This window comes from Streptopelia decaocto (assembly GCF_964273445.1).
Source record: "Streptopelia decaocto genome assembly, chromosome: 11".
Lineage (NCBI taxonomy): Eukaryota > Metazoa > Chordata > Aves > Columbiformes > Columbidae > Streptopelia > Streptopelia decaocto.
Genome location: NC_138666.1, coordinates 5,067,715 through 5,093,451, shown reverse-complemented (window position 1 = coordinate 5,093,451; position 25,737 = coordinate 5,067,715). Strand labels below are relative to the sequence as shown.

Below are 25,737 nucleotides of genomic sequence, written 5' to 3'. Positions count from 1 at the left end.
AACTGCTGTCCTCCCTGAAAGCGAAGATGAGGACAGAAAGGGCAAGTATGATTGGAAGGTCAACAAGTTTGAGCACTGACAGAATGAAAGAAACAAATTATAACGCTGAGGACATGATGCTGGCAATGTCCTGTGTCTAATTCCTGGCGCAGCTGCAGCCAAGGTGTGTGAGCTCGGGTGCCACTGGCTGGGTTCCGCAGCCTCGGGTACCTGGTTATTTGTGTGTTACGGTTCACTGCTGCAGATCATTCACGGTGTGTGGTGGTGTGAGCAGGAGCCGCCGTGCGTGCCAGCGAAGTGCCCCCCAGCTGCCTGGCCCCACACGGACGCGTCGGCTGCGGTTCCGCGGGGCTGGGGCACCCGCCGGGCTTGTGCCAGAGCTTCCTCTTCATAGGCTGCAAGGAGACACTGTTTTCAGCGTGCCCTCAAATGAGGTAGGACAATAAAAACATTTTACAACTTCTATTTTCTGTTGTCTTGTGTGTTTGTCCCAAAGGGGACGGGCCGGCAGAGCTGGATACCAGAACTGGGAGAACAATGTGCTAACTTAAGAAGCCAACTTGTGCAAGTCCTGGTTTATTTGTTTTGGCTAAACCTTTTACTTGCTGCGGTACAATAACAATAAAAGTAAATTTGGGGGAGTTTCTGCCATATTACAGTTTTGCTGACCCTTAGCTCTTTCAAATCATGTGGATTTTTAAAAGGCTGTTTGCGTTTTGGATTTGACCATTAAGATTCTGATGTTTTTTGTTGTGGGGTTGTTTATTTTTTTCTGTTGCAAACCTACTAAATCAATCTGTGTCTCTACACAACAGTCTTGCATTTCCTGCGTTTCCAGGACCTGGACTCGGCTGATCCGGGGCGGCTGCCGCGGAATCCTGTGGCAGACCTGGGGGTAACTGGAGAGTAACGTGTCACGCGCTTCCCACTCTGATGTCGGGAAGAATGCGAAAGATAAACATGAGTGGCAAAGCATGGTCAGGTGGATCAATAAACCACAGGATGCTTGGGATTCTGGAGCAGTAAGAAACGCATGACTGTGGGTGGGAAGCATTGGAGGGGTTGGTGTTCACAGTCATCAGCACCCCGGGACTGTTTGTGTGCCTGAACACAGGTACAAAACTGAGCAGTGAAGAAACGCCAGCACAAAGCCTCAAACGGAATTAGCGAGGCCACGGAATAGTGGACAAGGGAAGAGAAAGAAATGGGACCCCAGCACATCCTTAAATTACTCACGTGAAGTGAGATGTCTGACCTTGCTGAGGCTTTGCCCTTTGCTGTATGGGATGAATGACGTAAAAAGGCTCAACCTGAAATATTGCATTCTTTCCCTATGCTCTGTTCCTAGATTAACTCTTACTGATGTTCTAACTTTAAACACATATCTCTGGAGAAAGAGATTCAGTTTTGCATCGGCCAAATTCATGTCCTGACTGTAGATGAAGGTGCCAGGCATCCAGTTTGTGACTCATTAAATCAAGAGCTGCCAATACTCAGGTTCAGTACCTGAAACCATTGTGTTTCTTGAAAGTTACTGGCACTTTCAAGGAGGGAAAAAACACACTAGGATGTTCTTTGTGCGAGGTGACGAATTCTCAGGAGTGTTCACGCTTGCCAGCCTTTGCTGGTACTGCGGGTGCTGGGGGTAGTGGGTAGCAGCTCAAAGGAGAGGCTCTGGAATTCTGTGACTTGCTGTAAGTTTTAAGATAAGGTAAATTTAGAGTAAAACAGCAGGTGTTCCTTCATTCAGCTGGGATTCAGAATGACATTGATGCAATTGCAAAAAGGCCAGAAGCTGTTGGAGTGTTGCCTGTGATGTGGCTGATACATGGCAGCTGAACTGGCAAGACCTTATGAGGAATTTTATCACCAAGAACTCTTTACTGAAACCAAAACTTACCAGAACAAAAATCTTCAAGTCATTTTAAGCAGAGTCCTGGTTAAACTGCTTAGTAGTTTGTGAATTGAGGTGATTGTATGAACTGGATGTTAGATTGGGTTCATATCTCATGGCTGGAAGTCACGAGCAGTGAAAGCTGAACCCACAGTGCATGACCACATCACCTGCTGTTCCACAACTCTCTGGCCTTTGTTCACAGCAGACTCAGATTCATGTCTTAAGGTGTGGTGACTCAGATTCATGTCTTAAGGTGCCGTGCTTCCAGCCGCCTGGGATCTGGGTGCTGCTTGATGCTGTGCTTGGTGTGGGCAGGAACTGTCACCCGTGTCCTCTGAGCAAGTGTCTCATCCTGGCAGTGGGCCGGGAGGAGGGACAGAGTGTTCCCTGGCCACTCCTCTCCTGACACAGCCCTCTGGTTGCTCAGATTGTGAATTTGTCGGTAGGTTCTCCGAGGGTCAGCCTGTCAGGGTCTCATGCTGCAGTCACGGGCAGCATGGTCCCCTCTGCCACAGGCACGTCCCATCCCTTCCACGCTCCCTCCTCAGCAGCGTGCTCCTTCGCTCTCCTACTGTTTTGCTGTGGATCCTCTACAGTAGTCAGGCAAGGCTTTGCCTCTGGTTGGGGCAGTGGCTGAAGCAAACGCAGCCCTTGGCACAGCCGCCTGCCCGTGGTGAGCAGTGGCCAGCTGGCACCTGCACTGTCAGCAGGGCTGCACTCCCGGGCAGCACTGTGGGCTCGCACTGGCCTCAGCTGTTGAAACCCCAGCTGATGGGCACCAGTGGGCAACAGACCGTGTTCCATCCGCTACAGCCGTGCGACTGGTCCCAGCTGGGGTGCTCAGCCCATGGTCTGCGTGGCCACAGGCCCAAAGCCCCGGTCCCCTGGCTCCTCCAGAGCGTGTGCAGCCGCGTCGCTGCCTCGTGGCACCCGGAGCGCGGCGGCTCCGCACCGCGTGTGTGCTCCCGCGGGTGCTGCGCGTCGCTGTCCCTCAGCAGCCTGGCGCGGTGGCACCGGTGCGATGCGTGGGCTGAAAGCAGAAATTTCAGAGCACAATGGTTTCACATATCTCACCGTTCCTTGTTGGTCCTGATCACAAAGAAATTAGTTCTGAGAAAAATCTCCGTTGAAAGATTAGTGTTGTTAGTTTTTCACTTTATTTGCCAAATGTTCTGTGAAAAGAGATAATCAGGTTTTATTTGTGCGTGTTTTGTTGGGTTTTTAACATTTTTTTTGTCCATCTTTTCCTTGCTACTTATCTCTTCCAACCAAGGAGATCCACAGTAGTTTACTATAGTGCTTTTCATACCACCTTACTTTGTTGACTATTTTGTTTATTGGATTTCTTATTTAAAATCTGTTTTCCTCTTTAATTTCCTCTTCTTTAGCAGAGCTGCATGAAGGTAAGGTGAGTCCCAAAGCTATTCTATCCTAAGTTCTGGTATTTTATATATATAAAACTCCAGGGCTGATGGCAATGATACCTGGGATTATTTATGGGTTTTCATAAAAAAGAAAGAAGAAAATACAGAATTGCATGGCTTCGCTCTTCCTTCCCCTTTTCCCAACCCCCTCCCCACAGAGGAGTTTAATTTTAAATGATAAATGTGGAAATTAGAGACCGTCGAGAAAATCCAATTTGGTGAGGAGTTTTAAAAATCCCATAATAAACGCAGAGTGAAATGTATGATTTAATGCGGGGCGCCAATGGCTGCTATTATGTGCTATTAGCAAATCGGGGTTGAGAGTGAATCTTTATCACTTGGTGAGTGCGGCTCGGCCTGCCTTTGCTGCTGCTATTGATTTGTAGCCGCTTGTCATAATGACATCGGGAAGCAATGAATGGAAGATGTGCTTTTGATAGGATTGAAGGGGTGCAAAGGGGGGAGAAAAAATTCAGCAAGTTTTCTATCTCTTCTGCCTGATTAGATTTTTTTCTTCTTTTAAGAGCTTTCACATTCCAATAAAAATGCTAAATCAGCTCTGAAGCAGAATTGTTAGGGAGTAAATAGCTAGTCACATTTAAAAGAGGAAAAGATCTGACTTTACAGCTCTGACTTTACAGCAGCGGATGAATCTGAAGAACATTTCTGGCTCCACACGGGCACAGCAGTGGGTGGTGCGAGGCCAGAGCCGCCGTGGTGCTGGTGTGTGCGCCGGGCTCACGGTGCTGGTGTGTGCGCCGGGCTCGCAGTGTCGGTGCCGGTGTGTGCGCCGGGCTTGAGGTGTCGGTGTGTGCGCCGGGCTCATCCCTGCACACGGGGATCACATCTCTGGGGTGTCAGTATTTAAGGGGAGAGGATGTTTCCTGACCTTGGAACCAAAAGTGCCTGAAACAAAAAACCCAGACCTTGCCATATTGCAGCAAATAATCAAGGTCTCCTTTGCATCTGGGAAAGGAAGATTTTTGCCACTTTAATTCTAGGCATTTTTCATTGGCAACCTAACCCCAGGTTTCATAGGAGGGAGTGTAGTTGCTGCAGTGTTTGCAGAATGCAGCGTGCTGTGTTGGGGGTTTTCTGGAAGACGGGCTCTTGGGAAAAAAGAACAGGCTTTACCACCCAGCACAGGGCGAATATGAGCAAACCACGTGTGCCCAGGAGTGTGTCCGAGAACAAGTGTGCTCGTGGTGTCCCCATCAATCTGCGTTTCTGATCAGCACATTCAGGCCATTTTAATTCCCAGCCTCTCAGCCATTCTGTCCTCCCTGGGAAGGCGGGACCTGTGTGTGTCCTGAGGAGCAGAGCTCCACTTCGAGTTCCTTCTTATGGGAGTCCATACACATCTGGTCTCATTGCTATTATCGTTGTTATTATTATTATGCGTGTCGGCTGTTCTGAAGAGCTGTAGGCTGAGTGAGGTTGTGACTCTGGCATTCAGGTCCTCCCTTTTGGCCTGACCAGCCTCAGCTACTGTTATTTATGGAAACTTTCCCGGTGCAGCCGAAGGAACCTGATTTCCAGGGCTCACTGTCAAGAGTATGAAATGGCAGATTAGAAATCAATGCAGAGAGTCCAAGTGCCTACTTCATCATTCAGGAGAAAGAAATACAGTATTTCTGGTCTGAGCCTTGCACTCATTAAAATCACATCCTTTAAAAACCCCTTTAAATTAAAGCAATGATCCGTGGGGATGGCGGGAATGTCGCGCAGAGGGAGTTCTCCCAGCGGACAGGCCGGAGCAGCATGCAGGTCTGATGTGGTGGGACCGTCCCCCCACCGGGTGCTCCAGGTGTGCGCAGTGCTTGTGCTCAGGAAAGTTTGCTGTCTGATGGAATCGTAACACAGCAATGGGGGAACCTGAAGATATGTGGATAAGGGAAGAGCGAGACAGAGCCGTGGTGAGAGGTGCAGGCTGTGCGTGCTGGTGGCCTCTGAAAGGAGATCAGCGTCCCGGGCGCGTCCTGGCCAGTGCAGGGGACAGGTGGGCTGGGCGCACCGGGACGGAGCAGAGGTGAGAGACCGCAGCAGCAGTGTCCGCCAGCGGCGTGGGATGGTGCCGAGGCAGCAACAGGACCAGAAAGACTCTGTCTGGGATGGAGACAGGCATCACCAGGCTGCAGGGAGGCAGAGGAGTGAGCACAGACCCAGCACTGCTGGGCACAGGCACGGGCTGTCACCGGCCCTGGCAGCAGAGCCACTCGGCAGCGCAACCAGGGCTCCAGCAGTGCGGTGAAATGGGGCCCGAGAGCCCCTGGCAGCAGCCAGAGCCCCTGGGCTGTGAGCACCCTCAGCATGTCCCGCTGCTCACAGCGACCGCTGAGAGGTCAGTGAGGATTTAGGAAGGGTAACCTTGTGAGCAGGTCTGCATATTACTCACTTCTAAAACCAGAAGAAATGCCCTGCATGGCCCATCCGGTCCCGTGTTCTGTCTCCAGCAGTAGCAGGAGAGGAACCGTGAGGGACAGTGCTTGGATCCAGCCATGTCCCCACGTCCTCCCCGCGAGCTCAGCCGTTGCATTCGGGACGCGGGACAGTGCATCCCCACTGGTCCCTCGCACTTGCTGCATTCCTGGCACTTGTGTCTGCTGGCTAGTCATTCATCCTCCCTTCTGAGATGATGAATTTGTGTTATTTTCCTTATTTATATTTTCTTCCACCTTTCCTTGGATTTTTAAAACACACTAAAGAATCCAGGCCCCTATGTACTTCCGTTAAGTGGCTGATAAATACTCCAGTTTTACCGGAGTTCTTTGCTCTTCCCTAAGCCCTTTTGTGATAGATCCGGGTCACGAAGGAAGCATGACAGAGCTCAGAGTAGGATCCAAGCCTTGTGACCTCTAGCAGATGGACAAGACGGTCTTTAAAGGCAATGTGCTGTTTGCTTCATTATGTGGTGCAGGAGGAAGATATTTTATTGCATGATGGTAAAGCCAGGCCAGACGTCATTGTGCTGCAGTCTGCTTTCTCTGTTCTCAGATGTAAACCTGTGCTCAACGTCACGAGCTGCTGTCCTACTGGAGATAGCTACGTACTCGCCACAGAGATTCAGTGCAAAATCTTGATGCATCTTATGCTGCTTTTTGCTGCAGACCAGATGAGATTACCGCCTGACCTGTTGTTGTTCAGGAGCATCTGTTGACCATGAATGACAAAGGGTCGGACTTGTTAGGACTCGGTCTCACCTCTTAAGAGCAAATAGAGTCAGCATGCTTGTACAAATAGAACAGGGTATTTCTATAGGCATGAACAAAACTGTGGGAGGCTTGGCTAGATGGGAAGTGCTATTTGGGTCCAGTCTTTCATGGTGTTTGGTAATAAGATAACAACCTGATTCTCTGCATTTATTTATGAAAGTAAATGGAGGCTAGGAATCAACTTTGGAAAGCTTTTGGTGCTAATGCGATATTGCTACTAGAGTGGTTGCTTGTGTGATACTTCTAAAAAGATGAATCAGCAGAAGTACAAAAGGCAGCATGCCAAACCGTTTTCTGTCTTGTTCGGTTGGCTCTTAGGTGCAAATTTTATGATAGCAGTAGAGGAGGCTGATACGACAACAGCTTTCAAACATGAAGAAGCTGCTGCCAAGGGGAAGGGAATAATCTGTCTTCTATGTTTAAGAATTAATGGCTTAAATAGCAACTCGATTAGATCAGCAGCCCAGAACCTGAAGTCCCTGGACATCCGGGGTTCTTTTGAAAGCTCTCTGGTCCATCTGTCTGTCTGTGTTAGCAGACGTGTGCATTCCCCAGTTAAATGTAACTGTTCATGTTTTGAACAGTTTCATAGGTAGATTTTGGTTGTCATCTTCAGGAACACAGCTGAATGTGTACTGACACGAGCAACCCCATCTGAGGAGACCTGCGCTGGGCAGGGGGTTGGACCAGATGACCTCTGGATGTCCTGTCCACCCTCAATCTTTCTGTGATTTTGCATTACGTGGTTTCTGAGAGCTCAGAGACACCTTTTGCGCGGCGGCAGGGAGAAGCCAACTTTGTCCGTGCTCGTGGCAGGGCTTGGACTAGATGACCTTTGAAGGTCCCTTCCAACCCAAACCCTTCTGTGATTTGTATGTTTGGCCCCAAGGGTACTGGGGTTAAGTGGCCCACGGTGTGACCTTGAGCAGCCTGATGCAAGTGGCATTAACTTCTGATGGCTCCTTAGATCCCTGTAAGCTGAGACGTATTAATTGTGCTGACCCCTTGCTTTGTTCTGGGACAAGGGCAAGGTGGCACAAGCCGAGCTTGACCTTGCATGTTGGACTACATGTAAAATACACCAAGGCTTAAGACACAAGACACTAGTGAAACCTGGGCATCTTTAAGTTTAAAGAATTATTTGGGGCAGTAAAGGGCATTTTGGGAGTTCAATTATTTCTGTAATAGGCATTGATATAATTCCAGTTCCAAATAAGAGATTAAAATGAGTATGTTGTGGGGAGAAATGGACACATGGAACTTCTTTTCTGGCAGCAAGGTGAGGAGGAGAAGGAGAATCGTTGCAGCACCATCTGTGGTCCTTGACCTGCACGCCCGATGGTGTTCCTGTCCCCGCGGGTCCCAGAGGAAGATGCGCTGTCAGAACATGGGGGCAGCGAGGGTTTAGGTGTTTCATCTCACCGTACGTTTGCCTTACCCCTCATGTTCCTTTGCTCTTGTATTTCATGAGTCTGGCATAAACCTGGACATAGAAACCATTGAAATGGCGGTGGCAAGGTGAGCAGCAGCTTCCCAAACCGTAGCAGCATTTTGGTAAGACTGTCGAGAGAATGAAAGTGTGCGTTACCTGAACTGGTGTGCCCTTCTTTATAAGCTTTTGTTTGGTTTTAAAGGGAGGAGGGGGAAGCAGTAGCTTCTAAAATTGTGTCTCTTCTTTCAGTAAGTACAGGTGATGTATCTTTGATGGCTCCTAAAAGCATATTGATCATTGTCAATTTGGAAGCTTTTATATAATAACACTGTGTTTGTTGTAGATGACAAGTTCAGGGATGTTTATTGAGTTACTGTCTGTTGGAAAAGGGTCTTACAGGTTCTCTGCTATGCGGGGGCCCAAAGCTCAGTCCCGCTGCATGTGAACCCCCATCCCAGCACAGCCAGGGCTCTGCTGCCGAACGCGAGTGCGCAGCTCTGCACGGGGCTCCCAGCCCTCCGCGGGGACGGGAACCTCAGACAGCAGGAACTGAGGAAAATGATCCATTGGGATAAATCAGGAGTTGTCTTAATCATGATCTTTTGAACGAGATGCAGAAGAAAACCTCTGCAGGCAGTTACAAGGTAGCCTGTCCACTGCCAAATGTTCTTTCTAATTCATTCAAACAAACAAACCAAAACAAAACCAACAGAAAACAAAAACCAACCAACCAACCAAAACAAAAAACCCAAAACAAAACACACACACGCACACAACTATCTTATACGATCAAGCACCAGCGCGTTTGCAGCAATGCCACCAAGGCATAATCAGGTGTTGTGGAAATTATTGTCTTGCAGTTGTACAGTTTTCAGGTTAGCTCATTTCTGTCCTGGCAATGTAAACATTTAGATATTCATGGTCTTTGCTGTAGACCCCTTCTTCGGACACTGAGGGTGCGGTTTCTGGAGCTGTTTGAACTGGGAGAACTGACCATACTAAAGGGCGAGTTCCACTTGTGCCGTGTTCCCAGCGCTGAGACGGCTCCTGCCCCTCGTGCTGGCTCTGGAGCTCCGGCAGCTGGACCAGAGGTGTCCGGGCGAGACCTGACGCGGGGCGATGCTGCCGTGGGGGGGGTGGCAGCACATCCTCTAGTCCCTGGAGTTGTACATGCACGTCAGATCAAACCCCGATAAAACCACAGCCTGACATCTGCTGAAGGGACCAGGACCTTGGTACTCAGTGCTCTGGGGTACAGGGATGCCGGGTGGACTCTCAGCTATTTTTGGTGATGAAGGATTGTGGCGTTGAACTGTCAGGCAGCACAGCAGCCATACATCACGTCAGCAAGCGCTCGCTCCACGTGGCTGTGGGAGGCGACGATTCCGTGGGACACAAGCCAGCACTCGTGAGCATCCCCTGGCTGTGTGTCTGTCCAGGCGGCCAGGAGGGACGCGTCAGCAGCAGCCTCACTCGCAGGCTGCCGGGATGACGAATGTTCCTTAAAGGAGTCCATTAAAGTAAAATAAACCCATCTTAATGTAAGTAGGGGACATATATAACAAAATATACGAAGCACGTGTGTATTTGCTGTATTTAAAACCTGAATTTGTGAGAATGGCACAGCATCTACTTTGTATAAGGTACATTCAGATCTGCTCAGTGGGAGACACTGTGCCCAGAGATGATTTGTTCTCTTCTGAAATGTGTTCACGTTCTGAGTTAGGTACGTAAGATCCAGGACGACAGAGCGCTTGTTTTCACGGAGGCGTGATCCAGGTTTGGAGCAGGCACGGCATGCTGCTCGAGGCTAGGCAGCTCTTCCAGTCCTGACGCCAGGTGAGGAGCTGTTGGCTGTGGCAGCCGCCAGTCCCGCCGCGCAGCCGGGCCGCTCACCCACGGCGGATTAAATGTACAGATAATTGTCATTCTGCAGCATTCTCTCTGAAGGTTCACACAACTACCCTGACGTTCTGTCTCTTCCTGGTGCCTTCAGGAGGCAGCTGGGTGGATGCAGCTCCACACGGTCCTGGCTCTGAAGAGCTGCTGCTGTGGAGCCGCATCCATCCGTGTGACAGACACATGGTGGGTCAAGGCAAGTGTCTCACAGGTATGACAGCAGATGTGAGAAGCCATCCAAGTCAGGTCCTGAAGCGACAGGCTGTGCACACCTTGTTCCACGTGCAGGAGCCCTGCAGTTGGGATGCAATCTGTCCTGGAATGGCGAAAGCAAAGCCTGTCTCTGTTGGTAAAGAGGCAATCTCCTGAAGGAGGTCTGCTTGGTGGGACTGCCTGTGCACCAGCACAGCTTCAGAAGCAGAAATCTTCCAGCTGGAGCTGGGCAGCACGTTCTCTGTCTGTCAGCAAGGTTGTAACACTTTGTTTATTGAGACAGTGTAAGGCCCTTCTCAAACACTTAGGAAAGGGATTCAGAGTGCGAAATGTTACTAGTAGGTCTGTGAGGTAAAGGGATAAACAGGGTGAGAATGTTCTCCATGTCCTGAAAAAGAAGGTAAGGTGGATGCCTTGGGGGTTGGGGACCTGGTAACTTTGCAGCAATTCCAGTGAGATTTCATGTGGGGAGGCGGCGGGGGGGAGATGTCACAACCCAAGCATGAGTGATCTGCCCATCACTCTGGTGTAACTCCATCCATGCCTCGGGAGCAGGGAAAGCTGCAGCCCTGTCCCCGGTGACATTGCTACAGCAGACACGGGGAACTGAGGAACGAGATGGGCCCTGGGTTTCAGCATTAGAAACAGGTGTCAATGGAGTCGTGTGAGAGGGGCAGACAGGAAAGGGAGAAGAGGAGCTTCAGGTTCAGCAGTGCTTACTTTTCAAGCAATACAAAACCCACTGAAACGCCTGGGTGGAAGGAAGAGAGTCGGTCATGGAGCAGGGAATCTGGAGCTAAGAGTCCTGACAGTGCCTGGAGACAGGGGATAAAGACCTAAGGAGCAAAGGACCAAAGAGGGATACAGACTTGAAAGTATATCAAGTCCTGGGTCAGTGAGTTATGTCACGAATTGAGGTGTCCTGATGGCCCAGTGGGGCTGACCGAGAAGGAAATGAGCACAGTACTGAAATCTTCAGCAAGAGATGAGAAGAGGTCCAGAACAGACCATTGTGTCCTGCAAACAGCTTGTCTGTGAAATGGAGAAAGACCCTTGCTACCAGTAGCCTTAAAGATGTTGCAGTGTCTTCCCTGATTTTAGGACTGCAGGGAAGGAGAGTGATAGAGTAATTCTTGGTAAAATCACTTGGGTAAATAAACCTGTTCGAGGGGTAAAAATGTCATGTGTGCTGGTATGGAGACTGATGAGAGCTGGACTGCAAGAAAAGAGAATGTAGCGTGGAGAAAAGAACAGTGAAGCTCAGCAGATCTGGTCTTGGTTTGGGCATCGTGCTGCAGGACTCTGGCAGCGCTCAGTCCTTAGTGGGACTGGTGACCAGCGTGGGGGAGCGTGTGTGGCTGGTTCTGTGCTCCTGGGGAGCGACCGCCCTTTGCTGGAGATGGTCCTGAAGATAATGGGCTCTGGGCTCTCGAGAGAGGGACCATTCAAACAATTCGTCTAGAACTAATGGGGTTTGTGCCTTTGATTGGACTGTGTTTTTCTATAAACATTCTGTGTCAGCCTAAAAGTCTGGTGAGATCTGAACTGTAATCATTTCCACACAAGACAACAAAGGTTGCTATTTAAACCGAAATTTAGTCTGATATACCCTTCCTGGCAAATAAGCTTGAATAATTACTGCATTTTAACAGTAAAAAGAGTACCTGTCTTAATTACATTTCAGATGATTAAAATCTACCACCTTGTCTAACTGCAGAAAGAACAGCTGGCAAAATGAGGTTTCTCTCTACATCCTAAATGGAATCTGTCTTCACCAACTACAGTTATCTCTTAGCCTGCTTATTCCTGTGTTAATTAAAGGTGGCCCTTCATAGGGAGTTAATTGAGGCAAGGAGGGAGGCAGTGGCTCCGCTCACACTCCCGTGTCCCCTCCGTCCCCCACGGACACCGCACTGGGTTGATGCCTGGAGGAGACGGTCTCTGCAGGACGGCTGGGCAGGGACTGGTGCTGGCTGGGCAGGGACTGGTGCTGTCTGGGGAAGGACTGGTGCTGGCTGGGCAGGGACTGGTGCTGGCTGGGGAAGGACTGGTGCTGGCTGGGCAGGCACTGGTGCTGGCTGGGGAAGGACTGGTGCTGGCTGGGCAGGGACTGGTGCTGGCTGGGGAAGGACTGGTGCTGGCTGGGCAGGCACTGGTGCTGTCTGGGGAGGGACTGGTGCTGGCTGGGCAGGGACTGGTGCTGGCTGGGGAAGGACTGGTGCTGGCTGGGCAGGGACTGGTGCTGGCTGGGGAAGGACTGGTGCTGGCTGGGCAGGGACTGGTGCTGGCTGGGCAGGGACTGGTGCTGGCTGGGGTCCTGCAGGTGGATTGCAAAGAGCATGAATTCTAGAGTACAAAGTCACTTCCACTTGGAAGCTTCAGCCAGCCCACCAAACCTGAAAGTGTGGGACAGCTGTCGGGATCAGCTGTGACATGACCAAACGTGTCAGCTCATCCTACATCAGAAATTATTTCTAGGCCTTGGGCTGGCTTCACAAAAATAAAAAACAATCTGGAGAAACTTTCATCTCCTCTAGTAATAAAACAGCAATCACCCCCCAAATTACTCTGACTAATGTCTGTATTCTGTGGAAAAATGAGACCTGTCCTTTTCACAGAAGAAAAACCACACACTTATATTGTCAGCCGCCGTCTCCCCAGTGCCTGCAAACACAAAGGTGTTCCTGTCCTCATGGGCTGCGATCTGTTTGTTCCTCAGCCTCTGCAAATCTCAGCTGTCCTTTGTAAATGTGCCAGGTCTGTGATGGAGAGAGCTGCTTTCCTCCAAACCTGGCCAGGCCGGAGCCCTTGAGTCTGTCCGGAGGATTGCTCAGAACAGGGAAGCTGGTAGCTGGACTGTCCAGGGCTTTTCTTTTTTTGGGGGAAGGAGAGGGCTTTGCAGAGAGAGGAATTTCAGTCTGAATCACAGACTATAATTTTGTTTGAAATCTAAGAGCAGACACAGTGAAAAACTGAAGAGGGAAGTGTCTTGAACTCTAAAAATTCCTGAACTTCCTATAATAGATCTCTGTTTAAAATAATGTGAAAAATTAAGTCTCTCTAAGGCATTGAATCATGTGCGTTCCCACGAGTGCTCAGCATGTGTCTGCACTCCACATATCCCACCAGAGACTGTCCCTCCTACGTTGGCTCTGGGCTGTTGTTGCAGCAGGAGCCTCGGTGGGTCCTGCAGCATCTCAGCTCTGGAGTTTCATAGCTGGCTCGGTGATTTTATAAAACATTTGTGTTCTCCATACTTTATTAGTCACTGACAGACTCATTGTTTATAACATACTTCTCAGCAAGCTGTTTGCGACTCATCGCCCTGCTTGCTTTATAGTCTATAAATATTTAATTCTTTAATAAACTGCTTATATGTAATATCAAATGACTGATGTACTTCTTTCCCCTCTTCAGCAGTGCTACTATTTGCAAAACAATTCTTTTGGCTTTTTGAATAGCAATATGTTCCATAAATGCTTGAATTTCCTTTTTCTAAGTAGCAGTTTCTTCAGGGTATTTGGTAAATTGACAGGCAGAGCAACTGTTCCTGCACTGTTACAAGAGCTGCCCCTTCCTAAAGCCTCCACGGGGAGATTCGCTTCCAGCTGGTCACAGACTTGTAATCAGGGAATGTTTGGGACATGAAGGTAACACCTCCCACCCGTGCATGTCGGGAGGCGGCAGCAGCCGGTGCAGCTGGCAGCCCCGCAGAGCAGGTCGGTGTTTGCGGAGCAGGGTGCCGGCCCTTTGGGGAATGGCAGAGGGAGCATTGCCACCCCTCGCTGCATCGCCACCTCCTCTGCCTCCTGCGGATCTGCTGCACGAACGGCAGCTCCGTGCTCATTGTTCCACCCGTGGTCTCCTTCCTGCTCCTCCTCTGTGGGAGCACTCGCAGGAACAGTGACTCTGACTTGGCTTTTGGTCCTGAGCTGCTGGACTCCATCTTCCCAGGGGTTATCTGGAGCACGAACAGACTGCTGGTACTCTTCTGGTGGTTCTCAGCTTCTCCTGCCCTTGGCCTCCTCCTGTCCTGGTGTTGGATGCTCTCCTGCATAGTGCTGCATGCTCTCCAGTCTTGGTGCTGGACGCTCTCCAGTCCTGGTGCTGGACGCTCTCCAGTCCTGGTGCTGGACGCTCTCCTGTGCGGTGTTGCTGCTCTCCTGCTCGGGCGGAGGGGAGACTGCCTGGCTGTGCTGTGCGGTCGAATTGTCCTCAGTGTGGGCAGGGGACAGTGTGACTGCACCTCCAGCTCTTCACCTCCACACCTCACGTCCCACCTGAAGGCAAATCCATGTTAAGGCTCCTGCCTCATTAATCCCTTCACCTCCCTGACGAACGGGGCTCTCAGCGAGCAAGGGCTCTGTTCAGGCTGAGGTCTCTGCTGTGCTGCCAGGACAAACCAGGCTGGAAGGATTCAGGAGCTGCAGCAATGACCAGGGCATGGAGTCACTTGGTGTTTGTTTTGGTTGCTCCACATTTGCAGGCTCCATGCGTTCTTTGACAGGCAGCCTCTGTACTGAGCTGCCGTGAGGCTGGAGACCAGAAAGATGGGGCAGGGTCAGGTGGCACCTTCTGGGCCAGCAGTGCCACGGTTCTGGGGTCAAGAAGTGATCGGCTGGGGTGGACAAGGTGGAAGTGATCTGCTCAGCTCACTCCAGCTCATCGTGGCTGCTTGGCTTCTTACCGTACACTGGCTTTGGGCTGCTTGCATGGGTCCAGGTTGATTTTAGCACCCAAAGTCCTTTTAATTGGGATGGCAATATGTCTTAGCCATGCCTTTGAAAGGGCTGTGTGGTCATGGACAGGACATTCACTCCTAACTTCCGAGTTAGGTTTGTGATTGGGTTATCCCTTGTGTCCTGAATTTTTGCATGCTGTTGGAAACTGCAAGCAGAGAGAGCCTGGCTTTGAGATTATTGCCCAGAGGCAGCACTGGTGTCCTGGTTTTGATTAGAACGGGCAGGCTGTTGCCTTCTGCTCAATCTCAGGTGCGTTTGCAGAGTGTGTGTGTGACAGGGTTGCAGGGGGCACGGGGGCTGACGGCAGCTGCACGGGCCTGTATCTGGGCCTGCGCGGGGCAGCAGCGTCCATCTGCTGTGGTCACCGCAGCCCCCGCACGCTGGTCCCGAGGCAGGCAGAGACCAGAGCACGTCCCTGTCTGGGGCTCCCAGTGCTCCCTCTAGACAGGGCCTGCTGAGGACACCTGGTCACTGTCTGCTTAGAGCCTCCCTTGGGCAGGTTCTGGTGCCACCTCTGTGCCTGTGTACTTGTCACGTCCAGTGATAACATTCTGAGAAAAGTGGATGCCAGAGGACCTGCCCAGCTCCCGGTCTCTGTCCCTGGCTGGCACGGTGGCCAGACGCTGTCGGCTCCGGGCCCAGCGGCAGTGCAGCCCCCTGTCCCGCTGTCCCCGTGGGGACGTGGCCAGGCCCCGAGTGCTGTGTTGGGCTCTGTCCCTCGGGAAGCGCCTGTGTCCGAGACCACCTCCCAGCTGCTACGGACCCTCCTTTGGTCTGTGACACTGACACGTCTCCCTCTGGTCCCTCTCGTCCTGCCCCCTCCCACCACCTGGAGATTTCCAGATGGAACCCAGGCATGGTGTCGCAGCCAGCCCCCGCGCTCGGCCACGGGCAGCGAGCGTGCCTGCTGCCCTGGTGCAAGCGTGAGCGGTGGTAAATCAGGCGGTGGGCTGTGCTATTCCCTAATGAGCCTGTTTGTCCCAAGCACAATGCAAAAGACCCTCTTCTCCTTGGCGATAACCTTTCTGCATGTTAACATTATGCATGTATTCATGTGACTTCCTCTGCCTCACCACCACCTCTTCAACTCATTTAAATAAAAATAATTTATGTGGACATTCCTTCAGTCAGGATTCCCCCCCCCAATAATATTTCATTGGTGCTGTGCACCCAAATGGGGTCGTTATGCTTTTGCATATCATTAGGGCTTTATAAAGAACAACAGCGACATCTGCATGTGCTGCAGCGCTACAGAGATGGGGGGAAAAATAAGGAAAACAAACCCCAAATGAGCTCCAAGCTCGTCTGACTCTCTCTTTCCTCAGTGCCTTCGCCACCACCATGGACACAAGTAATTGTACAGTGTAATCACATCACGGCTCATCTGAATATTCATAACAAAGACAAAGACTTGGAGGAGAAGAAAAGTGGGGGAGGGAAAGGAGGAGAATTTAAATATAAAACAGCATTTCATTTTGAAGCAAAGTTCCGCATTCAGCTCAAGAGATTGTCTCGATACCGATTCTGTCTGTCTGCCCTTCGGAAGCGGTGGGCAGTGGTAGCACCGCGCGCAGCCCCCTCCGCCGAGAAAAAAAATGAAGCACAACAACAAACAGCGACAGAACTGCCCCCAGCGAAAAGTGATATTTGAAGAGTCGCCAACGGTGGGTAACCAGCTGCTGTTTTTCCAGGAAAGAAACAGTCTATTGAGGGAGCTTTATAAAGACCCCAATTAATATGTTGTGCATGTCTAAGAGCTACAAAGAGCCCACTGTGTTCCTCCCCCTGCAACCACCACCTTCTCTTCCTGATCAGTGCCAGTGGAGAAGGATCTGAGCTACCAAATAATTGATTAATCACTCCAGCGGTGACAACACCCCTCTCCAAAATAAAGAGAGAAGAAAAACAAACACAAAAAGAGGCAACTGTTCACTAATTAGTGTGTAAATTACCGCTGGTTCCATCCTTCTTTGTACCTTCAAAAAGGAAAAGAAAAAAGAGTAGAGAAATATATTCCCCATCTTAGTGTATATGTTGTCTTCATTTCTTTTGTATTATTCTCATATCCTTTACTAGTGTTAACCCAGCGGTGTGGTGGCTGTCGAAGCTGTGGCTGGCTCTGCCAGTTCGTTCCCCAAAGAGCTCCTATTTCCATTCCACTGGAGCTTATATTCCTTTAAATGTCTAGCGCAGCATCATTTCCCCCTCTCTAATACATCACTCTGCTGGAATTAGAAGAATCCAAGGTTATATCCAACTTCAAAGGTTTCCAAGTCATCGTGATTTTAGTAAAAGTAGAAGACAGATGATGGAACAAGTCCCTGGTTTGAAGATAGGCATCGCGGGGACCTTCCTCCCTCTCTGGCGCTCCCTCTCCCCCCAACTTTGTACCTCTCCAGCTCTGAATGTCCCGCGCTAGCGCGGTTTAATGATATGCAAATGAAATATGCATAAAACCATTCTACTGTATGATGATTAAACACTGGAGACATTAACAGCCGGCGCTTCGCTGTTTGACTATAATAATCTTTCCCGAGCATCCACTTTGATTGCGGAGTTATGGAAACCCAGAGCAGTTGGCAGAGAGAGAGTACGAGAGAGAAGGACAGGGACGCATCACCCATCTCTGCATTTATCCCACTCCAGGAGACATTTCCCCCCCTTTGTATTGCGTTCCTACTGCTGTCTTTTGTAATCCATCCGTGCGGTTGCACCAGGGCGATTAACGGGGAAAAAAAAACCTCTTTTCTCTTAATGTTTCAAAGCTCATTAGCCAAACGATTATTCCTCATTAACAGCGAAAGCTCATTCATTAAAAGAAAAAATATGCCCAAAAGATGCCAGCGCTGTTAATCCTGAGCCCTGTAGCTGGGCTGTAAATCCCATGCTAATATTTTCCATACAGAAGGAAAGCACGCCAATCCACACCAAAAAAAAAAAAAACAACACAAGAAAAAGAAAACATTTTGTATGTTTTGTAAAATCCGCAAGAGAGGCAATTAATATTCCCATTGTACGACTTTATTTTTTGTGTCTCCCTTTTGTTTCCAGTGCCCGTCGCTGGCTGAGCGCCCGGTGCCCACAGCACACTGCAGGATCCTCGGCAGCGCAGACCGTGAGTAGCCGCTGTCCCTTGACGCCCCGGCCCCGCGCTCGCTGCCCTCCGAGAGCCACCTGGGCGGCACGAGGAGCACCTTCCAAACCTCTGTCTTCAAGTTTGTGCATGTCTGTGTGGCATCCCTCCTCCTCCTTCACTCCCATAGTGGATCTTGTGAAGGGCTTCAGATCGGCCCCATTCATCTCCCTGGTGATAGCAGTGAATGTAGATAAATCTCTGCCTGCCTGCTTGCTGCTGGAGTATGATTTTTATTTTGTCTTCTGTGTATACCTAGGTCAAAAAGTGGGATGTATACTGACGTTGGGTGAGTGTGTGTGTCTGTGTCTTTCTCACTCCGTCTTTCTCTCTCACCCAAGCACACAAACATGCATCTCCCTGCATGTGTGTATACGACACGCGTGCACACACAGACATCCCCATGCAGACGTGTGTGTGCACAGCGGCACACGCACAGCTCCGTCATACACCCCACGCTCACACACCTAATCTGCAGTGATCTGAGGCTTTTTGTGCGTGTGTGCATGTGTGTCCATGCACGCTGCTCTGTGTGCGATGTGCATACACAGGATCTCTCGCTACAGCGATAAACATTCCCTCTCCTCCCAGCAGAGGCTGTATGCAGCTGTGATCCTGCCCTATAAGAGCGGTATTCCTTCCTTCCCTCCTTCGCCGTGCTGTTCCGAGACCTTCACGCTCCCTTCTCGGAGTCTCTCCCGAGCCGCAAAATTGGCACCTTTCCCTGGAGTTGTCCGAATGGCAAATGGCACCGTCTGCAGTTCACATTCTTGCAGCTTCTTATGGCATTTTCATGTCGGCTGCTCCCTTTTGTTTGTTGTTGACTGGGCTGGGTGTGGTTGGTTTTGGTTTTTTTTTGGAGTTAATTGTAAACGAACCTGAATGGCAAACACGCCAACAGCTTGCGGGGGAAAAAGAAAAGGCAAAAAAAAAAAAAGCCGCACGCAAACGCCTTCTGCTGCGACAGATGCCCGTGTTGCCCCTGGCATGGAGAACGGGCACAAGGGGTTTGCTGTTGAGGTTTTTTTCTGTTGCCGTTTTTATTGTTCTTATTTTCCTTTGCCCTTTATTTTTAAAGACTCCAAGATGCCGGCCTCGGCTCGGAATGGAGCGGTGTCATGGCGGAGACGACGGCCTTTGTCTCGCAGGGTGTGAAAGCATCCGTTGTGCTGGCTCCACTGCGGCAGAATGACGTTTGAAGGGGGGAAAAAGTGCAAAAAGTCCGAGTTGCATGGCGCTGGCAGGGGAGCCCACGGCGTCTGTCCGAGGAAGGGCTGGCGGCGGAGCCCGCTCTGTAATCCTGGCACTGCTGCGGTGCTGCCGGCCGTGTGCTCCTGGCTCTGGATAATCTCCCTGGGCTCTCCCGCGCTGTCTGGCCCGCGCTCAGGGCCCCCGTAACATATACCCGCTGCCGCGCGCAGAGCCGTGGCGTTGCCACTGAATGGATGGCACCGTGCCAGCTCCGCTGCCATCCGCCCTTGCAGCTCTTTCCTCCCTCCTCCCTCCTGCTCTCCCCTCCTCCTCCTCCTCCCGTCGACTTGACGTTAATTAACACACGGGTTAATTGATTTTAAAAGCTGAAGAATTACAGTTAACTTTTCCCACAGGGTAGGGACGCCAGCCGCCTGGCACAGCTCTGCGCTCACTGGTGCAGGGGGGCAGGGACGAGCCTGCAGCCCAGCCAGCACCGACGGGGACGGACAGACGGACAGCTGCCTGTTGGAGTGTGGCTGGGGGCGGCTGGCACTCCCACCTCATCCTCCCCACATGTCACAGCTATATTTTGCTATAAACAATCACAGCATCCCCCTCCCCTAGCCTCTCCCTCCACCCTTCAGGAAGATGAGCTCTGTCCAAGTTCAGGCAGGGGAGCTGTTCACCCCACATGGAGCTGTTCACCCCAGAGGGAGCTGTCACCCCAAATAGAGCCGTTCCCCCAAAGGAAGCTGCTCCCCACAAAAGGCTCATGGCAGCACAGAGGGACCAGCTCCTGGGGGTCCCGCACCCCAGGCCCCCACCCCAGCACCCGCGGGGTTGCTGTCTGTCACAGCCCTGCGCTCCGGGGCTCCTGTTCGGTTCTTTAATTGGCTCAGATACGTCGCTTGGGGTGAAGCATCTCAATCAGGGGAAAGTTAGTTCCTTGTAATTATGAGACAAATAGCGCGTGTGAGGGCTTTGTTGTTTTGCTTTCGCTCTCCCTCGCCCCAATCTCTGCGGCAGGTGGGGGTGAGTGACGGTGTGGCTGGGAGGAGACGCGACATCGCTGGGAACTTGCTGCTTTCACCTTCTCCTGCTTTCATTTTATTTCATTTTGTTTTTTAAAAGCATGAAGCAAGTGAAGCGACGAGAGGAATCCATTATGCAAATCAGGTTACATTTGCATAATGTCTCATGACTGGAATATGCAAATGAGTTGTATAATTTATGAGTGCCAGTGTCTGTCTAAAAGTGTTTCCCAGAATTTACAAAAAGTGAGACGCAGAGAGGGCAGCTGGGCTGGCTGCCCTGCCAGGAGGGCTCTGCGCTTTCTTTTCAAAGTCTTCCTGGAGATCAGCAGCTCAAATGCTCCTTAATGAGAAACAATCCCCCTTCCCACCCTGTCCCCTTGGTTTATTTTGCGTTTCTCCCTCTGCCAAGCCCCTACCTGCTCCCTCCGAACTTCTCCAGCGGCGCTGGGCTGGTCTGGGTGCGGGAGCCCTGAGCAGAGCTCAGCCCGAGCCCCCAGTCCCCGGGCACACCAGGAGATGCACTCGGAGCTTCAGCAGCCACGGGGATTCCTGCTGATCTGCAACGCGCCACGGCCAACTTGTGCTCGAGTGAGAGACCTGCGCTCGACCTTCAAGGAGCCGCAAGGTCCCCGACCCTGCAGGGCTGGCAGTGCCACCGGAGACGCCTGGGGACTCCTGCCCGGAGCCGGCAGCCTTCAGCTTCAGCACCAAGAAGGCCTCTGGAAGATATGGAATCAAGACTTTACCTTTTTTTTCCTCTTCTCTGCGTGTTTGGGGATCAGGCATCGCAGGAGAACGCAGGTAGGCTGTTTGTACGGGGACACCGCTGCTCTGAACTGCCTGCACAGGGCGAGGGTGAGCGATACCCGAACCGGCACATGGGAAGCTGTGGCGTGGTGGTGCCTGCGGTGTGGCCGCGGTGTGTGACTGTGGCGGTGCCTGTGGCAATACCTGTGGTGTGGCTGCAGTGTGTGATCGTGACGGTGCCCGTGGCAATGCCTGTGGTGGGGCGTGGTGTGCGACCATGGTGGTGCCCGTGGCAATGCCCACGGTGTGGCACGGGGTGCGACCACAGCCTGCCCGCTCCGGGCAGTGTCCAGTGAGGAGCAGCAAGGTGGGTGAGCTTGGGGGTCAGGGCAGCTCTGTCAGCCTTCCTGAGCTCTGGGAGGTTCCTGAAAGGGCTTTTGGGCAAGAAAATGTCATTTGGTTTTACTGAGAATATGCATTTCAGTTGCAAAAACTGTATGTGTTTCTCTCTAGTTTCAAAACAAGTTTTTGTTGTTACTGTCTGAACTGATGAATCTCTCACTTGCAATCGGTTTCAAAATAACGTGAGTCTTTGTGTGCTACTGAAGATCTCCAGTGCAAAGCACTGAATTATAAACTCTGCCTGTACCTGTGCCTGTGGGAGTCCTGGTGTGTGAATACAAAAGAACCCTCTGCACAAGGTGCAAGGAAGGCAAAACCAGCACATCTTCTGTCTCGACAAGTGAGAGGCAGCAGTACATCCAGAGCCCAAAGCAGCTTTTGCTTCTGACCGCTCGGTTTGGTGCCTTGACCTGGTGCCTGCGGCCACAGGTGTAGCTGGGGTGTCACTGACGGTGGGTGTTCTGGGGACCGGCAGGTGTTCTGGGGACCAGTGGGTGTTCTGGAGACTGGCAGATGTTCTGGGGAGCAGCAGTGCCAGGCCCTTCTAGCTACAGGTTGCTCTTTGGTATTTTTATAAAACCGCCAAAACTCGTGAACATTCTCTTTTGCTTTTGGTGCTGCACTGAGAGCTGGTGAATGTCCTGAGCTCTGTATTTAGGGATTCTTTGGGGAGGGACAATGAAAGCTTATCTGGCATATGCACTGAAACTTCCGTGTCCACCAGACAAGATTTTCTGGTCTTTGTAGGTCAAGTAACAAGGGCAATAGCATGGGGAATCCCTCACACAGTGTCACTCATTCACAGCCTGTGTTTATTGAGGCGGTGGGTGTGCCAGCTGAGCAGCGCGCAGCCCCCAGACCCTGCTGCTTCCCCGGCGTCCTCCTGCAGGTCCCTCCTCCAGACCTCCCCAGCTGTTCTCTGCACTTCTCCATCTCACCACGATGGAGGTAAGTGTCTGAAACACTCATCCAGAAGATCTGTGAGCTCAGGCTTCTCCACACGGGGCAGAGCACAGGTTAGCCCTGTACCTACTGACATCGCCTGGTGTAATTTCCACCAAGGAGAGTTCCCACACCCAATGTAGAGTCCTTGTTTTAAAGAATCATGTCACCTCTGCCACCTTAAGTTCCTCAAGTCACAGCGCTGGTTTAAGCGGTGGGATACAGTAACAGGCAACCAGCAGCACTCCAGTCCCTCCTCACACCTCCTGGCAAGGCGTGCGGCAGCGGGCAGCGTGCCGGGCTGGGACAGGTGCTCTGATGTTCCTCTCCTGCCAGCGCTGAGCTCTGTGACAGTGTGCGCTGTTGATGCCCATGTCGTGACCCACGTTCTGAGCTGCCAGCTTTGTCCGCCTTTCTCGCTCAGCTTTGCACAGCAGGGCATGGTGCAGGGGTCCGAGTGCTGCTTTCTGAGCCGGCCCACAAGGGCACCAGGCTGCCAGCACTGGCCATCAGCATTGGCTTACCTGCCTGGGCACACCTGATGGATGTGCCTGACATTAACAGCGGCTTGTCTGCATGGGGCTTATTGCCTGATGGTTTTAGATAACAACAGTTGTAAGCAAAGTGTGTAAAATCTTTAAATCTTTAACAAATCTCTTATTAATCCCAGCTAAGTAGATTAAAGCTGACTGCAGGCTTTAAAAGGAAGCAAGCCAATCACTTGTAGGACAGAGAAAACATATACAATGAACACCAGTCAGACAGATAGGCTGTAATGTGCAGTTCCTTTGTTCTTGGTCTAGATAAAACTAGGGTGGCAGTCAGACCACCGGACCTGGGCTCAATAGAGCCAAAGATCCAGTGACATGAGACTGTACAGCATGATTCTGTATAGCACGATTCACAAATATCATCTTGTGGCTGATTACCGAGTAGCCACTTTGCATAACGGGCCTGCTTATTTTGTTAATTCTGTGTTCACAGATGCCTTGAGTCATTCTTTACAGTTTCGACTCCCTTGTTTGGGAGCAAATGCAAAGAGCAAGGGACAAGGACAGAGAATGCAAAAGGTGGAGATTACATATCTGCGTATGATCTGTGTGCTGTGAACATTAGCATATTTTAGCCTGCAGAAATGGCTATTGCTGCGCCTCCTCTTTCCAAGACACAGCCCGTGTACTGGGTTCACGCACAGTTCTCCACACTTAGAATCTGGAGCACAAGTCACGGCAGCTGAACATCTTGATGAGGGTTAAGACAGCCCGAGGCATCTCCTTGGGGCTTTGAAGCCTGGCAGCTCAGGTCAGAGCAGGCAGCAGCGATGCAGCTCCCAGAACACTGACTGTGTCACCCGCAGCTGCAGGGGCATCCGCTGCCTGTGTCCTGCGGGATACAGATGGCCGCACGCTCACCGGCCACTTGGCTCAGTCACATCTCGCCTTGGCTTGGAGAGAAGGGCTGCCAGCTACACAGGCGCCGCTGAGATCCAGAAACAGCATCTCTTGTTCACGCTCCGTGTCTGCTCACCACTAGCACACTGCCCCCCTCTTCGGACAGGGCTTTGCCTGGAGCAGCCCAGCGCTGGTGTTAGAGCCGGAGATGAGGTTCCCTGGTGGCGTCTGGCTGGGAGTCCCGAAGGGAAGAGGAGTGTCGTGGTGGGGCAGCAGCAGCTCCTGAGCAGTGAGAGAGCTTGGGACCGGGGAAAGGATGCAAAGAGTGGGAATGGACCACTCCTGTCCAAAGCCATTTGAGTAATTCATACTGTGGCAGGAGCCAACAGAAGCACCTCTGTCCCATAAGACAGGGTTGTTTCTTTTCTGAAGTATGCTGGTCTGTATGCTACACAGACTGTCACTTTGGATTGATCCATTTTACATTAGTCGTTTACACCCTCAAGTCAGGTCCTTCCATTGTGAAGTTGTGGAAGTCATCGGGGAATACACGCAGTGGTGTTTTCAGTGCAGTGAGCGACCAGGAATGGTGCGGACAGAACTTGGAGAGGAGCAGCACGGGTCCCTGGGCAGTGTGTAGAGCCCAGCACGGCTATGGCTGCTCCGGCACCGCTGCAGCGGGAACCGGCCACAGCTCCTCCTGCACAAAGCATGGCAGAAAGCACTAGACACGGGAGCAGAAACATTGAGACTCAAGAGCCTAAACCTTTGAGTTTCAGAGCAGGAACCTTTGGGACTCAGGAGCAGAAACCCATGGCGAGACCCTGCGGGGATGGGTCTGGGCGGGGACAGGGATGCAGAGGAGCTCACGGAGGTGACTGTGACCCTGTTCTCTGTTACTGCCAGGCTAATTCCAAAAACAGAAAACAAACCAAAATATGTCAGTGATTTGGAACTGCAAATGTGGGTGGTCAAAAGCCATGAAATGAGAAATTTAAGGTGCTTACTGCAACATGAATCTGCCCATGTTGGACACAAGTAGCATTTCCCGTTTCTACTCAGTCCTAAATAGATATCTCAGTTAAAACAGATGTCCAGGCAGCTGTGGCTGGCGAGAACAGGGCTAAGGAGGAAAACAGGGAGGCTTTTGCTATGTTCATTACTACAGACTTCGACTGTGGCAAGGTAAGGTTAAATGTGTGCCTAGAACTATGTATTCAAAGTTAATTTCCTATTTACATTTTAATGTTTGAAGTTTCTGTGTTTAATTTCAGTGTAAATATTAACCTGTATTGTCACATAAAGATAGTATTGACATTTTCCATTGAAAGATTCTCTTTCTGCTTGTTTGCCACTTCTTTACTCACTTTAAACCTGAAATTTTCTACATTCATTTTTGTCTTTGCATTATTTTTTCTTTAATATTTCTGGGAAAAAAAACAGGTTTGCCAAAATTATTTTAAAAGAAAAAAAAAAATAAATGACTTGTTCGAGATTTGGGGCAAAACGTTACAGATGTTTCCTTGAAAAACATGGAAGCCTCTGTGCTTCAAGGTAAAGATTTGGAGACAGTGTACAGACCAGGACCCCTAATTGTCCTTATCTTCAAAGTTTTCAGCTTGGAACGTGATGGTGTTTCTTTGTAGAATTGCTGAGCACTCACAGTTCTACTTGAAACATAGGAAATGCCATAAAGTTGTTAAGTGCTTCACAAATCAGAACTAGACACCTCGAATCAAGCACCTAAAATGAGAGGACACATCTAGTGCTTGTATCTCTCTCTGCCTCTATTCAGCATTTGTAAAGTGCTGATAATAAAACCTTTTCCTCGCGGGGTTGCTGAGATGAGGCAATGATCCTGGAGAATTTAGATAATGATGAACGACGTAGAAATTCCCATCAGGAGATTAATAACAATGTTTACGTGAGGTTTGAAAAGTGTGCACTAAATGCAAGTTGGAGCCACACACTAAGTCGTGCAAGAGAAAAGGAAACACTGATGAGATTTCTGTGCACATTGTTAATGAGCAAGTGCAGGACAGCGCATGATCGTGTGCTGGAGTCCACAACATGTT

General features: G+C 50.8%; 1 protein-coding gene across 20 annotated transcripts in view; it reads left to right on the top strand.

The window, feature by feature from the left end:
* LOC309444598 (uncharacterized protein) overlaps positions 1-25,737 on the top strand; it is an 82,904-nt gene that overhangs the window by 36,050 nt on the left and 21,117 nt on the right. For 11 of the 20 annotated variants that reach the window (XR_014185086.1, XR_014185087.1, XR_014185088.1 and 8 more), the window contains exons 2-3: positions 17,871-17,934; positions 20,590-20,981. Coding sequence is in view for 9 of the 20 variants with exons in the window: in XM_082062565.1 (XP_081918691.1) it covers positions 17,871-17,934; positions 20,590-20,981 (456 nt within the window). In the remaining 11 variants the exon portion in view is untranslated. Of the gene's footprint in view, positions 1-17,870; positions 19,102-19,566; positions 20,982-22,134; positions 22,254-25,737 lie in introns of those variants that run through there. The other 9 variants (XM_082062569.1, XM_082062571.1, XM_082062570.1 and 6 more) reach the window with 6 other exon arrangements.